This window comes from Dromiciops gliroides, chromosome 4 (genome assembly GCF_019393635.1).
Source record: "Dromiciops gliroides isolate mDroGli1 chromosome 4, mDroGli1.pri, whole genome shotgun sequence".
NCBI lineage: Eukaryota > Metazoa > Chordata > Mammalia > Microbiotheria > Microbiotheriidae > Dromiciops > Dromiciops gliroides.
The window spans coordinates 237,866,523-237,881,673 of record NC_057864.1 but is presented as its reverse complement, the minus strand read 5'-3'; the positions used below and the strand labels follow the sequence as shown (position 1 = coordinate 237,881,673).

Below are 15,151 nucleotides of genomic sequence, written 5' to 3'. Positions count from 1 at the left end.
GAAGTTGGTGGATTTCCCTCTCCTTTTCTGGCTCCTCTGCCTGGGGAGGGTGAGATAAGGGGAGTTTAATCCTTGGGGTAAGTCTGGAAGAGGTTCAGGAGCCAGAGACCCCAGCATTTCAGTCTACACATACAGTAACCCAAAGTCTGGGACCATGGAGAAGAAGGCCTCCCTGGCTGTCATGGGAGCCTGGGATTGCACAGGCAGACCTAGAATTGTCAGAGGCCCCCAGAAGGTGGGAGAGGCATGAAAAGCAGGTGGAGTCTAACACCAGGAGCCAAAATAGAAGCTTTGATAGGGTTGGGGGCAGACCACGTAGGGGGGGGGGATTGACCTCTGAGGCTCCAGTTAACCCAGAGCGACCTGGGATGTCTCTGTGCTGGGGAGGTTGTGGTTCCTGATAGGCCGAACCAATGGAGAGCTGCAAGCTTCTGTATCTGACTGCAGAGGTTCTGAGGCTCGAGGGAACTTGTTTTTGGAGATTTCCTAAGAGCCATATTTAGGAAATTCCTGGGGACCTGAATTTGCCGTCTCCTCTGGTGGAAAACATCCTGGCCGGGTTTAGGGGTGTTTCTAGCTTCGAAGGCTCCACGGGCTGGGCTGGTGGGTATTTTTGGGGAAAGATGTGGAATTGAAGGGCCATCACTAGGGGAGGGGAAGGGGTATCCCAGGAAATTGGGTTTAAGGAGTCTCCAGGCTGGAGGAGGAGGGAGGTCCTTAAGGATCCCAGTCGGTGTCGTGGTGCTGCGCAGCTATGATGATAACCACTGTGAGAATGGTACAGAGCACCATGGCTGCGATGCCCACGGCCAGGGAGATGAAGGAGAAATTCCGAGCCTCCCGAGATGCGATCTCTGCTGACACCATGTCTCCGCGGGCCACAGCGGTCCGCACCTGCATGGAAGGGAGGAGGAAGGGCCGGGGTCAGGGAAACATCCCACAAATGCCTCATCACACACCTTTGTCCGGTCCTGGACGAGAGAAAGACGAATCTCCTCTCAAGATCCTCGCAGTTTTCCAAGGGCCCAGTCTTTGGCCTCTCTCTCCCCATCAGCCATACAAGGCCTGGGAAGTAACAGAAAAAGAAGCCAGAACTTGCACAATCCCGATCCCACCCTCCTCTACTGTAGCATCGGATAGCTACCAAACTCCGGGCTACCTTAGTCCCCGCCCTCTCTACCCACCTTTCCGCCCCCTCCGGATCCTACTCCTTCATTTCCGGCCCCTCCCCCTGGCCTTCTCACCTGTACCGCCTTGAAGATAGCTATGATGCCGGTCGGCCAAAAGCAACAAATTGTAGTGAGCACTGCAATTGGCAGGTAGTCGTGGGGCGGGCGCCTGGGCTCTAACAGGGCTAGCCCTGGGCCCAAGGGTGGAGGGGAAAGCGTAGGGGTCACTCCGGTCCCTCCCGGCGCTCCTCCTGTGTATGGCTGAGGAGAGAAAGGATAGGCAAGCAGGGTCACAGTCAGGACCCCGACCTATCGTAGCCAGTACCCGTCCCATGGCCGAAAGCAAGAGTGTGCAGTTTGCAGCCAGCAGGCCGGTCATTTTAAAGACACTTTTCCTAATCAAAATTATTGTAAAGGATTCGAATCCCTGATACCTCCAGTTCCTCCACGCCCAGGCCTCTGGGGTACCCCCCTTCCAGTGCCTCCCACTCCTATTCCCCAGTGCCCCTCTTCCTTCCATTTTCTTGATGTGCCCCTTCCCTTTTTTATTCTTTCCAGTGCCTCCAATCCTTCCCCACCACCCTCCTTGTTCCCGCTTCTCCTGGCCCCTTACCTCTCCTCCTGGTTTCGATGCCCTCCATATACCACCCCATTTCCCCTTCCCCTCTCCCTTTCCCCCTGTCTACCCTTCTGCACTCACGGCGCCCACGGGATAGACAGGCAGATAGGCTGTGCAGGGCTGCAGCTGCAGGGGGTACCCAGGGGCCACGTAGCCTCCAAGGGGCAGCGTACCCACGGTACCTGGGTGTGTGGGCACCACAAAGCCCTGTGCAGGAGCGGGAGGAGCAGGCGCAGGTGGGGGCGGGGCGGCGGCGGCCGGAGGGGGAGGGGGCAGAGGACCCTCAAAGCGGGTCTCCTGGAGGTAAGGGTCTGGGGGCAGACGGGGCAGGGTAGCGCACCCAGGAGGAGGAGCCCCGGGGGCAGGTCCTGGGGGGGCGTGGTGAGGAGGGCGGGGCAACGTAGCGGAGGACGAGGGGCCCCGTTGGGCAGGGGCTGCTGGAGAAGCCAGCCCACCAGCTCCTAATCTTGGGAGCGTGGCGGTGCCCGACTGATGGTAGTGGTGGTGATGGTGGTGATGGGAGGTGGAGGGTGCCTGAGGAGGTGGGGCAGGGGGATCGGCTGGGGGCTGGGGGGCATTGTAAGGGGGAGGAGAAGTATGAGGAACCGAGTCCGGGAGACCTGAGGTGGTGTGGGCAGGTGGAGGGAGATAGAGACAGAGGGGTTTGGAGAGATGCAGACGACACAGGGGTCAGACACAGAGAAAGATAAGCAGACCAACACAGATAGAAACAGGGTCAGGGAGACAGGAAGAAAGAAAGAGAGAAATAAAAGGTATAAGTCTCCATCCTTCAGCTTGGGGGTGGGGTAGGGGGTTGGTTATATTTAAGCTGGTTTCAATCTTTGAGCAAAACCCCAGCTTCCCCCCTTCCCCCCCCCCCCCCGTCAAAGTCTCCTCTTTTAATCTATTTTTTAGGTCACTGTGCTCTCCTCTTTATGATAACATTCCCATTCTCCCAAGTCCATCAGTTACCAGGGTTCCTACCACATGCCCATTAACATACCTTGCCCATCTTCTGCAAAAGCCCTTGTCTGTATGTGTTAATATTAGTATGCTTGGATCTATCCACGTAAGACTGTGACAGTACATGGCAGTTTATGTATTTGCATGTGCACAACTGTCTGAATATGTCTGTGTCTATGTACTGTACCTTTACCTGTCTGACTCTAGGCCGAGTTCAGAAATTTCTTTAAAGGAGGAGAAAGAATGTTAGATTTCTCTTTTTTTCCTATCCGAGGATGTATTTATGATTTTCCATGAGTGAATGTGACTGTTCCTATGCTAAGGTATCTGCATAGCTGCCATTCCACGTTTGATGCATGGGGTATACCCTTTTATATCTACATCTGGACACCTGTGGTCCTGATTATCTTTCCCTCAGCCTTCTTCCCCTCCTCCTCTCCCCCTCCCCCACCAACCTGGGGGAGAGAAGGGATGAAGCAAAAGTGGGCAGTAGGAAAGGGAATCGGAAGGGGATTAAAGCAGAGAACCTGAAATGAGGAGAAAGAGGAAGGAGAGATGGAGGGAAGGATGGATCCAGAACTGAATCTTGGAGACCAAGGAAATGGGGGGGGAGGGGAACCTAGGCTCTGGAGGTCAGAGAAGGCAGGAGGATTTATGTGCTGGGGGAAAAGCCAGAGGAGGAAGATTTTTTTTACCTGATTTTTCTGATGACATGACTGTGGGATCTGGAATGCCTGGATTCGGAGTCCCTTGTTAGTCTGGGTATCCCAGCAGACAACAGAAGGCAGAAACGGGGATGGCGCAGCCTGAGAGAGCAGAGGAGAGATGGAGAGATGGGAGAGATGGAGAAAGGGGGAGGGAGGAGGGCGGAGGAAGAGGGGAGGGAGGAGGGGGAGCTTAAAGGGACAGATGGAAGGGGGCACCCTTCAGAGATACCCCTACTCAATTTCTCTTAGCACCACCTCCAGTTCTGCCTCTTTCTTCCCTTGACCCCCTGGGAGGCCCAGGGGACCCAGGGATTCTGGTCCCCAGCTTGTGGTCCTCTGAGGTTGCCATGGAAACAGACTAGAACTGAAGCAGGTGGGGTAGGAGGAGGAGGGAACTAGAGAGAAGGGACTTTTCTGTGTTGCTTCCCTTTGCCAGTCTCCAATAATCCACTGAAGTAAGTGAATTTGGAACAAGAAGGTCGAGAAAAGAAGAGGTTTGAGAGAAGATTTATTCAGGCACACAGATGTTTATTCCTCTACCTGCATTTCCTGATGCTTCCCACAAATACCAAGGTGTCCAACCTTCCTCCTAGCAACTGATTCTTCACCCCCCATCTCCATGTCACAATATCCCTCCATTAATCCAATGATTGAGAAGTCTTTGGGAATCTGTGTTTAGGGGTAGGGACATGGAGGCGAGAGACCAAAGCTAGCTGCAAATTAGGAAATATTTGGTACTAGGGGTTCTTTCTGGTAAAGAGGATCTCAATGCCGTTTGTGATGTGAGCCCACTGGCTCATAAAAGGGAGTGACAACTGTAGAGTCAAATCCCTTATCCTTTAGCATTCAGAGATGGATTGAGAATACAGATTAGGAAGGGGAGGTGGGTTGTGTAGCGGAAAGAGTGCTAGGAGATCTGAGTTCCAGTCCTCACTCCATCACTCATTAGCTTTTTGACCTTGGACGAATGGACAAATTAGTCATCTCAAAACCCTGGTCTTCTCATCTATAAAATAAGAATAACACTTGTGCTACTTACCTTCCAAGACAATTGTGAGGAAAGTTTTTAAAATAATACATTGATATCTAAATGGGAGATAATTTTCTTGATGACTCTCTCCTCTCTTGATCTTCATGATCCTATTCTCTCTTGGTTCTCTTCCTACCTATCTGATCACTCCTTAAGTCTCTTCTGGTAGTTCATCATCCATTTATGCCCCATTAACTGTCAGTGTTGTCCCAAGGCTCTATCCTAGGCCCTTTTCTCTTATCTTTCTCCACTTTCTTACTTGGTAACCTCATCAGCTCCCACGGGTTCAATAATCACCTTTCTTCAGATGGCTCCTAGACAATGCAATATAATACATACAGGCACACAGTATATGTACATATATATATGCACATTATATATTGTATACCATGTATTAATATATTAATAGACCATATAATACAACACATATATTTATATGTAATATGTAATATCTATATCCATGTGTTACCATACTCTCTTGTCTAAGTTCCAGTATAGTATTAACCGTCTATTGGACATTTAGGCACTTATAGGTGTCTCAAATTCAACTAATCCAAAACTGAACTCATCTTATCCCCAAACAGACCTATCTTTCAATTTTTTTTTTTACTTCTGCCAAAGGTACTACCTTTCAGTCGCAAAGGTTCATAACCTCAGGAGCACCCTCAAATCTCCTCTCTTACTCATGTGACAGACCCAAGCTGTTGCCAAATCTTGTGGTTTCTGCTTCCACAAAATATCTTGCCCCTGTCCCTTTATCTTCACTCGCATAGCCACCATCCTAATTAGGATGTTTGGACTATTGCCTCCCAATAAGTCTCTGCCTCAAATCTCTCTCCATTTCAGTCCATCTTCCACACAGCAGACAAAGTGTTTTTATTAAAGTACAGTTCTGGGGCAGCTAGATGGCGCAGTGGATAGAGCACCGGCCCTGGAGTCAGGAGTACCTGAGTTCAAATCCGGCCTCAGACACTTAACACTTAACACTTAACACTTACTAGCTGTGTGACCCTCAAATCACTTAACCCCAATTGCCTCACTAAAAAACAAACAAACAAATAAATAAATAAAGTACAGTTCTGATAGTGTCATATCCTCTTGACTCAATAAATTCTAATAGCTTTCTATAACCTCCAGGATTACGTAAAAATTACTGTTTGGCATTTTAAAGATAGTCACAAACTGGCCCCAACTTACCATTTTGGCCTTATATATATTACTCTTCTCCATGCACTCCAAATTGGCCTATTTGTTGTTCCTCAATGTGATGACACTCTGTCTTCCACAGTCTATATCCTTCTACTAGAATTCAGTCCCAGGGAAGCTAGGTGGTACAGTGTATAGAACACCCGCCCTGGAGTCAGGAGGACCTGAGTTCAAATCTGACCTCAGACACTTGACACTTACTAGCTGTGTGACTCTGGGTAAGTCACTTAACCGAAATTGCCTCACCCGCCCCCCCCCCCAAAATAGAATTCATTCCCTTCTCATCTCAGCCTCTTGGAGTCCCTGGTTTCCTTCAAGACTAAGCCTGATTGCCACCTTCTTGATGAGGATTCTCTTTTTTACAATTTTATTTTTTTCATGAACAAAACTTTATTTCCTGTCACCCCAACTGAAAAAAAAAAACGCAAAAGAAAATGGTTGTAATGAATATACATAGTCAAACAAAACAAAACAAATCCCCACATTGGCCATCTCAAAAATAAATATATAGGATAGAGCACCGGCCCTGGACCCAGGAGTACCTGAGTTCAAATCCAGCCTCAGACACTTGACACTTACTAGCTGTGTGACCCTGAGCAAGTCACTTAACCCCAATTGCTTCACTTAAAAAAAAATATATATATATATATATATATATACACATACACATACACACATATACACACACACACACACACACACACACACACACATATATATATTTCATTCTGCATCTTGAGTCTCTCACGTATCTGTCAAGATATTCATCATTAGTCCTCTGGAACCATGGTTCATTATTATATTTATTAGAGTTCTTAAAAACTTCATAGGTTTTTTCACCGTTATTGTTATTGGACAGATAGGGTATGTGTATTGTCTATATAGAGTATGTATGTCTGCCTGAGTTGTCTAAATGTGGCTTTCTGGAAGGCAAGAATAACTATCTCTGCAATCTAACATACCTCTCTATAAGGGAGACTTTGATTCTTGTCTGGAGGGGAGCAGTGGATTGGGGCCACTAGGTTGTCTCTTCTTTTTTCTTCAGATAGGAGGTACCAGACTAGAAGTATATCTATCTGCTCCTTCCCTAAATATTTCTAGGGGAAATTATTTTTAGGTTCAAGCTGCTTCCCTGGTTGCTATCCCTTAAAGGGGAAGGAGTATCCCAGACACATCCTAAGGCTTGACTGCTTTCCACCAAATGCTAGTTTTTATACACACACACACACACACAGAAACCTTCACAAAGAGTGAATACTAAATAAGCCCCTTTATCCAAGCAGATAATAGATTTCTGAAAAAGTTTTACAGATTAAGATATACCTGACAATACACAGAGTAAATGAGCTTTCCTACTGGGAGTGGAGAAATCTTAATTCAACCAAGAGAGTCCCTGATCTCACCCAAGGGGAAACCTCCCAAAGTCTCTAGGGAGGCAACCTAGAAATTAGGGATATGTTTCAGGGTTGGCTTTCCCTTATGCACCTGTCTTTGAAAGTCCATTCTCTTTCTCTCCATACTTCTCCCAGAAGAGAGTCTGGAATTGAGTTTCTTCTTTTAAATCCAAAAGTAGGAAGAAGGCCTCTCTTCTCACAAGTTCTTAAGCTGACTTTGCTCCATACTTGGGTCCTTGGTTCAGTGTTCAATCAGTATCCTGTGTACCAATAAGAAGAGTGCTAATGTAATTTAACACAGCTGACCCTCTTTTTGACCCTTCCATTGTTTAAAAATACACATGGGATCGGGACAGCTGGGTGGTGCAGTGGATAAAGCACCGACCCTGGATTCAGGAGGACCTGAGTTCAAATATCTCATTACTGCTTCGTTTTGGTAATAACATTTAATTTTAGATACTTTCCATATATTTACCCTGCATCTTTCATATGGTAGGAACCAGTGAGTAAAACTTTCCCTTAACTCCCTTTTTATACTTTATGGTAAGTAGTAGGAAAAATACATGTCATTTCTAGACAAAAATGTGGAGTTAACTATCAACTTGTTTCTAACTGTGTGGAATTTCTTCTTTATTTTAATAGAAATGGGAATCATGGTCTCTTGAAGAGAAAAAAGTCTTTGTTCTGCATTTAGCTGTATTCATATATTGCGTTTTGTATTTTTTGTCTGTATTGTAAAAAGTCACATAATAAACAATGTTGTGATGTTAAAAAAAAAAAAGAGTGGGGGCAGCTAGGTGGCGAAGTGGATAGAGCACCGGCCCTGGAGTCAGGAATACCTGAATTCAAATCCAGCCTCAGACACTTGACACTTGCTAGCTGTGTGACCCTGGGCAAGTCACTTAACCCCAATTGTCTCACTAAAAAAAAAAAAAAAAAAGAGTGTTATGCAGACTTGAACCCAGGTTATGTAGAAATTGTTCTCCTGCTTCTAATCACTTCACTCTGCATCAGTTCATAAAAGGCTTTCCATATTTCTCTGAAACTGTCCCTTTGATAATTTCTTATGGCACAATAGTATTCTGTTATATTCATATATCTTAATTTGTTCAGACACTCCACAACTAATAGACACTCCCTTAGTTTCCAGTTCTTTGACACTATAAAAATAGCTGTTATAAATATGTTTGTACATATGGGTCTCTTTCCTCTTTCTTTAATGATGAAGCCTTTCCCTGGTTCCTCCCCTGCAACACCCTAGGTTATTTCATATTTGATTTGTATACACTTGTATATCTGTATATTCTCTTTTCCGTTAGGATATAAGCTCCTGGAAGGAAGAGATTTTTTGCCTTTTGTCTCTGTATCCCTCTTGCATTTTATAGTGTTTGACACATAGTAGGTATTTAATAAATGCTAGTAATGCTAGTTGATTGATTGATATGTTGTAACTCAAATCCCCTTCAACCTTTTGCAAAGGTAAAATTGACAGGCCTTGACAACATATTGGATATGTGGGGGGGGGGGCAAGCAGTAAAAGATAGTGAGGAACAGATGACACTGGGATGACACCTAGGTTTGAGTCTGAGGGAGTGGGAGGATGGTGGTGTTCTCTACAATAACAGGGAAGTGGGGGAGGATTTTGGGGGAAAGATAAGATGTTTGGTTTTAGGTATATTGAGCCAGAAATGCTTATACCTGGGGCAGGGATAATACTACAGAGACAAGAAGAAAATAGACTTAGTGTTTCTCCCTTTGACATTGGTGGGTTGTTCAGGGAATAGGGGTAGGGAAAGTGAGATTCTCAAGTAATATCTGAATCTCTCTTTGTGGCCTCCGTCTCCCAACCCCAACTTCCATTCACTGTGTTGGGTCAATTCCACTCCTAAGGATACAGTTCCATTTCTTTAAGGATCTGTAGAATGCTGCAACTTCCATACTGCAAAGGCTTTCTACAATTAGTCCAATGTATATCTTTAGAGTTTGTTTATTTGTTTATTTCTCGGCTTGCCTGGAAGAGAGGGATGGCTGTGGGGATGGTGATGTTTATGGAGGGAGCTGAAATGGCACTGTAGCTTAAAGAGCTAGCTCTCTCTCTCTCTCTCTCTCTCTCTCTCTCTCTCTCTCTCTCTCTCTCTATCTCTATCTCTCTCTCTCCTCTCTCTTTATCATATCTCATAGGCCCCAGGACAGTTTTATGACCATTTTAAGTGTTTCTCCCCCAGGTTCAGCAAAAATTAAAACCATTCCACCGACACACGCTTCCATCACACTGCCCCTCTCTTTAAATATACCCTTCTATCTTTGCACAACTTGGGGAGGAAATTGGTTTTATTTGGAGAGAACATTTTGCAATGAACTTTTGCAATGTGACTTTGACAGCTAAGCTTGCACCCTTTCCAAAAGGCTTGTTGGAAGCAAGAGGTAGTGATAAATCTGCTTTCTAAAAAAGGACAGAAGATTTCAAGGAAAAGGAGTGGACTGGCAGGCTTGGTAAGAAACAGAGTACAAGGAGAGGGGCCCAGCCCAAGGGTTGAACTAGGTGATCCGGTAGGGAGCACAGAATTTTGGACACATAGGCAGCTGGGATGAAAGGGCAGGTAAGAACCGCCCTGGTAGGAGTGTGAGTCAGCGAGTCGCTTTAGGGCCCTTCAATTCTTGGGGGTGGAGTAGTATTTGGGGTAGGGGAGGTTGTACCTGAGTTGCTGGTCAGACCAGCCTCCATACGAGCCACTCAAGGGGCCTCGAGAACTCTCAGAGCGACTGGAGACTGTAGCCCAACATGCACTCAAGGCTGAAGAGGTGTAAGGAACTGACCCTGGGGCAGGGGACTGGGGGGTGAGGGAAGAGGTGGAAAATCGGGCCCAGGAAAGACTGGCTTTGGTCCCCAGAGTCCTCTCCACCAATCCTACTCTACTGTTCTCCAGCCCTCCTAGTGAAGATCAGGCTGAGTGACAGTATTCGGCAGGTACTGGCTGGGAAGGTAAATGGATGAATCCTGGGAAATGAGTGAAGGGAGCCAGGCCCTGGGGCGCCTTATCTGGAACAGAACCGGGGACTACTCTCGTTTTCCTGGATCTCCAAACTTCCTTCTCCCAGATTCTATGTTCCTTCCCCAAATGGATCGCTCCACCTCCTTCCTTTCCCCCACTTTTTTAAGCAAATGGAACATTCCAATCTGTCCCTGTCCCTTCTTTCCCTGACCCGATTCCCAAAAGGTTGCTAGGGACGCCTCCAGGGTTACCAGGGAAAGCCCCGGACGTGACGCGAGATGTTCGCTCAGCCCAGAGCTCCCTCCCCCACCCTTTCTGCGTGAGGACGCTCTCCCCGCCTCCCGCCCATCCCCCACCTCTTCCTTGTCACTCCCCCCCCACCCCCCCCTCCCCCCGGGCTCTGGACTAGGGGGGAAGTAAACAAGGGGAGGAGCGAAGCTCACAGACCCAGGCAAGGGGGGGTGGGGGTGGGGTGCGGAGCTGGGAGCGTGGGGGGCGAGCGCTGAACTTGCATATTCCCTGGGGGCCCATACTGCAGCTGAAACAGAAAAATGGGAAGGGGGTGGGAGGAGGTGGGCGCATGGAGCATCCTTGGTGGGGGCCTAGCTGGAGAAAGATGCGGGATTTAGAATAGAGAGGGGCTGAATGGAGCCCAGAATTGAGTCGGGGCTGGGAGAAGAGTTGGTGTAGATGGCCGGGCATATGTTGTAAAATGGGGTGCATTGCATCGGAAACCATGGGCAGAATTAGGGGAGATGGATGGAATGCGAGATGCCTGGATTCTCGAGGCAGGAGGAGGGTGATGTCTTTACCCACTGTTGCTGACGGTCCATCTTGTCCTCCTTCCCAGGCTGGAGCATGCTGGGGTCCTGGGGGCCCCGGCTCCCCTCGCTGGGAGTGCTGTTCCTATTGCCCTTGCTGTCTCTCCTGCTGCCCGCGGCTCCCGAGTCCCCCAAAATTCCCTACAAACCTATCATCATAGTGCATGGACTCTTTGACAGCTCTGCCACCTTTAGGCACCTGCTGCAGTACATCAACGAGGTGGGGGGGGGGCAGGGAGGGAGGAAGGTAGGGCACCTTAGGTTCAGGGGAACAGCGCATCAGTTCCTTCCAAGCTCACTGGGGCCTTCTTTTCTCTTCTCCCCTGGAGCTGATGCTGATGTGTAAAAAGGCGGGGGGGGGGGGGGGGGGGGGGGGGGGCAGCTAGATGGCTCAGTGGATAGAGCACCGGCCTTGGATTCAGGAGGACCTGAGTTCAAATTTGGCCTTAGACACTTAACACTTACTAGCTCTGTGACCCTGGGCAAGTCACTTCACCCCAATTGCCTCACCAAAAAAAAAAAGAAAAGAAAAGAAAAAGAAAAGAAAGGGGGAGGAGGGAGGGAGGACACTTGGGCCCTGATCTTGGGACGTGAGTCGGACTCACCTGAGAGATCCAGAGATGGGAATGTGAATAGTAGGGGAGGGCGGGTAGGTTGTCTCATATGGCCTTATAGGTGTCCTGGTTTTGTCTCTCTCACTTTAGACACATCCAGGAACACTGGTGACAGTGTTGGATCTCTTTGATGGGGGAGAGAGTCTTCGACCACTATGGGAACAGGTACAAGGTTTCCGGGAAGCTGTGGGTCCTATCATGGAGCAGTCTCCTCATGGAGTTCATCTCCTCTGTTATTCCCAGGGTATGATTCTTTTTGTGCCTCACTACTAACCCTGACTTCCCTAACTCGTGACCATTCCTCCTTCACTTCCCACCCCATCTCTTACCTCTGAATTCTGTTGCTGATCTCTGATGCCAATGAGTGGCCCTGGGATTTGGTCTCATTTTGACTACTGCAGCCCTCCTCTGCTGAACCTAGACTTTCTGTCTCTGATCCATCATTTATACTTTCTCTTCCTTCCTCTCCCTATCTCTGTACCCATCAATGCATTCAGCTTATGCTGTATTATTTTGTCCTTGTCTCTATGTATCTGCCCAGAGAAGCACCCAACTCTGTCTCCTTTCCCACCCCCTTTCCTCCCCTATTTCCTATGTTCCTATATCTGGATGGATGAGATGACTGCCTCCTCCCTTCCTTCCCCCACCTTGTTATAGGGGGCCTCATCTGCCGGGCATTACTCTCTGTCATGGATGAACACAATGTAGATACTTTCATCTCCCTCTCATCTCCACAGATGGGGCAATATGGAGGTGAGTAGATGTTCAAGGTCCTGGTGCCTTCATCTCTGAGGGGGAGAGGAGAGTGGGAACATCTGTTGGATTTCAAGTCCTTAGAGAGAGGGTGTGAATCTGGGCTGGATTTCCCAAGCCCTTGAAGGGAGCAAGGCTTGGGGAGGAAGCTCTCTGAGGTACTTGAGGTATTTGGCGGGGACAAATGCCTCAATTTCACCTGGCCGTGGCTTTCCCTTTCCAGACACAGACTACCTGAAATGGTTGTTCCCTACCTCCATGAGGTCTAACCTGTACCGAATCTGCTACAGCCCCTGGGGCCAGGAATTCTCCATCTGTAACTATTGGCATGGTGAGAGGAGGAAAGGGGACTTGGGAGAATGAATGGGTTAGTGGCAGTGAGTGGGAGGATCCAAGTCTTTGTTGTTCACTCTATTTTTCTGTTTGTCTCTCCTTTTAAGTATCTACACATCTTCAATTCTTTAAAGATCTGTAATTTCCTAGGTTGAGTACCTCTTTTTACCAAATCAAATGTAAAACCCTCTATAATTTATAGATGTTCTTATAGAGTTAGTATACTGAAAAATTTATTATGTTGTGATCAACCTGGTGATATTTCTCTTTATTACATATTTACATATTGCATAATTGATATACACACATTTATGAACAATCATGTACATTGTATAGAATATTTATATAGATTGATATATTTTATTATATATAGAATATTAATATCTATTTCATAGCTATGTCTATATCTTCTCTGCAACTCACCATCAGAGTTGCCTAGAGAACTGGGAAGTTAAGTGGACTTGTCCAGGGTTACTCAGCCAGTATGTGTCAAGTCAGAATTTGAATTCTTCCTGGGTCAAAGGCCAGATCTCTCTGTCTCTGTCTCTCTGTCTCTCTGTCTCTCTCTCACACACACACACACACACACACACACACACACACAAAATACATATACTCACTCTATCTGTCTGTCCTCAGATCCCCACCACCCTGATTTGTACCTCAATGCCAGCAGCTTCCTGGCCCTAATCAATGGGGAAAGAGACCATCCCAATGCTACTGGTGAGATACCCTGATTGCAACTCTCCCGCCTGTTCCCCAAGGTCCCTCTCCCCAGCCTGTATCCCCACCCCCTTCATATTTTCTCTCTTCTTTCCAGGGCTTCAGCCCTATTTTCCCCTGTCTCTCCTTGATTCCTGCATCTAAACCCAACTTGCCATTTTTTCTTTCCTGAGCAGTGTGGCGGAAGAACTTTCTCCGTGTGAACCGTGTGGTTCTGATTGGGGGGCCTGATGATGGTGTTATTACTCCCTGGCAGTCCAGGTTGGAAAAAGTGGAAAGAGGGAGGGTATGGTGGGTCATGGGTTCATGGGCTAATTGAGGGAGGAGAAGCTGCTTGGTACAGAAGAGGAACCTGTGTCACCTAGGGAAGAAAATTCACCAGCTTTTCTTCTTCTCCCCACTCCCAAAATCCTTTCAGCTTTTTTGGCTTCTATGATGCAAACGAGACAGTACTGGAGATGGAAGAGCAGCAGGTGAGCACCCCTTGTGATTCCTGCTCCCCTAATTGCCTCCTGACACTAAATGTCCCCTGCTATCTGGAAGGAAATCCAGTCCTGGGACCGTAATGTCTTTCCCCTCACATATCTTCTTGTGTTTTTCTCCTGTGTCTCTACCTCTGTTTCTTCCCTGTCCAAGGTTTATCTCCGAGATTCCTTTGGGTTGAAGACGCTGTCTGCTCGAGGGGCCATTGTGAGGTGCCCAACACCTGGAATCCCACACACTGCTTGGCACTCCAACCGCTCGCTCTATGAGGCCTGCATTGAACCTTGGCTTTCCTGAGCCCCTTCTCGGATGACCCAAGAACTCTAACCCTGCCAGGATGGGAACTCCTAAACCTGTCTCTTTGGAGATCCACCAATGAGTCCTGGCTCTTCGGTTATCACCTGGCTGCCCAATGTCTACCAAGCTGTCCCTTCCCCTAAAAGAGGGCTGCCAGGTTGACCTTTTCCTGTAGCAGTTATAAACTCCAGCCTCCCAGCTATCTGACCCTCTTCCCTTTCTCATCCTTAGATCCTCTCATTTCTGGGAGGGTGGTAGAAAATTAGGGTTTTAATCTCTTGGCTGCTGTTGTCCCCATACTTTGGGGATGTGGAGGGAGAACCCAGCCCTTTTCCTCACAGTGCGGGTTCCCTCCAAGTGACTCAGGACATTTTTAGTTTCCGTTTCCCATGATTTCTCTTTCTTTTCCTCCTCCCCTGAGCCCCCAGGAGGATAACCTGGGGTGGGAGATCTGGGGTCCCCCAATGGGGTGATCCCAGGAACAAATCTGTTTTTGAATCATCAGTATTGGGGTATCTATGGCCGATGAGGCTTGTCTCAGGTTTGGGGTAGCCCCTACTCCCTGTCTTCAGTATTGGGGTCTCCCATAGAAGCAGTTTCTCTGAGGACTCTACCCCATAAACCCCACCTTTATGTAGAGGGGATATTTTCCCTGTATTTATAGAAATAAAACTCCATTTGCTCAATATAATCTGGCTCATTCACCAGCTATGGGGCTCAATACCTGGATCCTTAAAAGGGGTGGAGACAGAGAACCTAATAGTAGGGTGCCCGGATGCCTGGGTCCTGGGTGGAGACCGGCTCTGTGTTTCCGCCCTCTCAATGCCCATTCTGTGTGGGTTCCTGATTCTCCTTGGGTTTTTTCCTGTTGAGGACAATTCTCTTCCTGTCCCAACCCTGGGACTGGGGTGCAGGGCCAGAGGCACCAGACGCCTGGATCCAGGGAGCTGTCAGCAGGCTGAGAGGCCTACTGGGTGGAATGTCTTTCTCCTGTCCCCCAGGCTAGACATGGGGGTTATGGGGTGGGAGTCAGAACGGGCATCATC

General features: G+C 47.9%; 2 protein-coding genes across 8 annotated transcripts; one reads left to right on the top strand and one right to left on the bottom strand.

Moving 5' to 3' along the window:
• Positions 1-573: 573 nt before the first annotated feature.
• PRRT1 (proline rich transmembrane protein 1) lies at positions 574-11,021 on the bottom strand. Of its 5 annotated transcripts, none has more exons than XM_044002273.1 (5): positions 10,894-11,021; positions 3,447-3,557; positions 1,870-2,408; positions 1,245-1,430; positions 574-894 (listed from the first exon to the last, which is right to left on the bottom strand). In XM_044002273.1, exons 2-5 carry the CDS (start codon positions 3,463-3,465, stop codon positions 718-720), a joined length of 921 nt encoding a protein of 306 aa, XP_043858208.1. In that variant the 5' UTR covers positions 3,466-3,557; positions 10,894-11,021; the 3' UTR covers positions 574-717. The 5 variants fall into 5 exon arrangements, with proteins under 5 accessions (XP_043858208.1, XP_043858207.1, XP_043858209.1 ...); XM_044002272.1 differs by lacking the exon at positions 10,894-11,021 and adding an exon at positions 3,714-3,806; XM_044002274.1 differs by lacking the exon at positions 10,894-11,021 and adding an exon at positions 3,688-3,769.
• PPT2 (palmitoyl-protein thioesterase 2) lies at positions 9,531-15,134 on the top strand. 3 transcript variants are annotated; one of them, XM_044002279.1, is made up of 9 exons: positions 9,531-9,581; positions 10,932-11,122; positions 11,607-11,760; positions 12,174-12,269; positions 12,493-12,600; positions 13,242-13,325; positions 13,502-13,586; positions 13,744-13,798; positions 13,962-15,134. In XM_044002279.1, the coding sequence occupies exons 2-9, from the start codon at positions 10,940-10,942 to the stop codon at positions 14,103-14,105; spliced, it is 909 nt and encodes a 302-aa protein (XP_043858214.1). In that variant the 5' UTR covers positions 9,531-9,581; positions 10,932-10,939; the 3' UTR covers positions 14,106-15,134. The 3 variants fall into 3 exon arrangements, with proteins under 3 accessions (XP_043858214.1, XP_043858212.1, XP_043858213.1); XM_044002277.1 differs by lacking the exon at positions 9,531-9,581 and adding an exon at positions 10,462-10,532 and having other exon boundaries at positions 13,962-15,133; XM_044002278.1 differs by lacking the exon at positions 9,531-9,581 and adding an exon at positions 10,588-10,653.
• Positions 15,135-15,151: the final 17 nt, after the last annotated feature.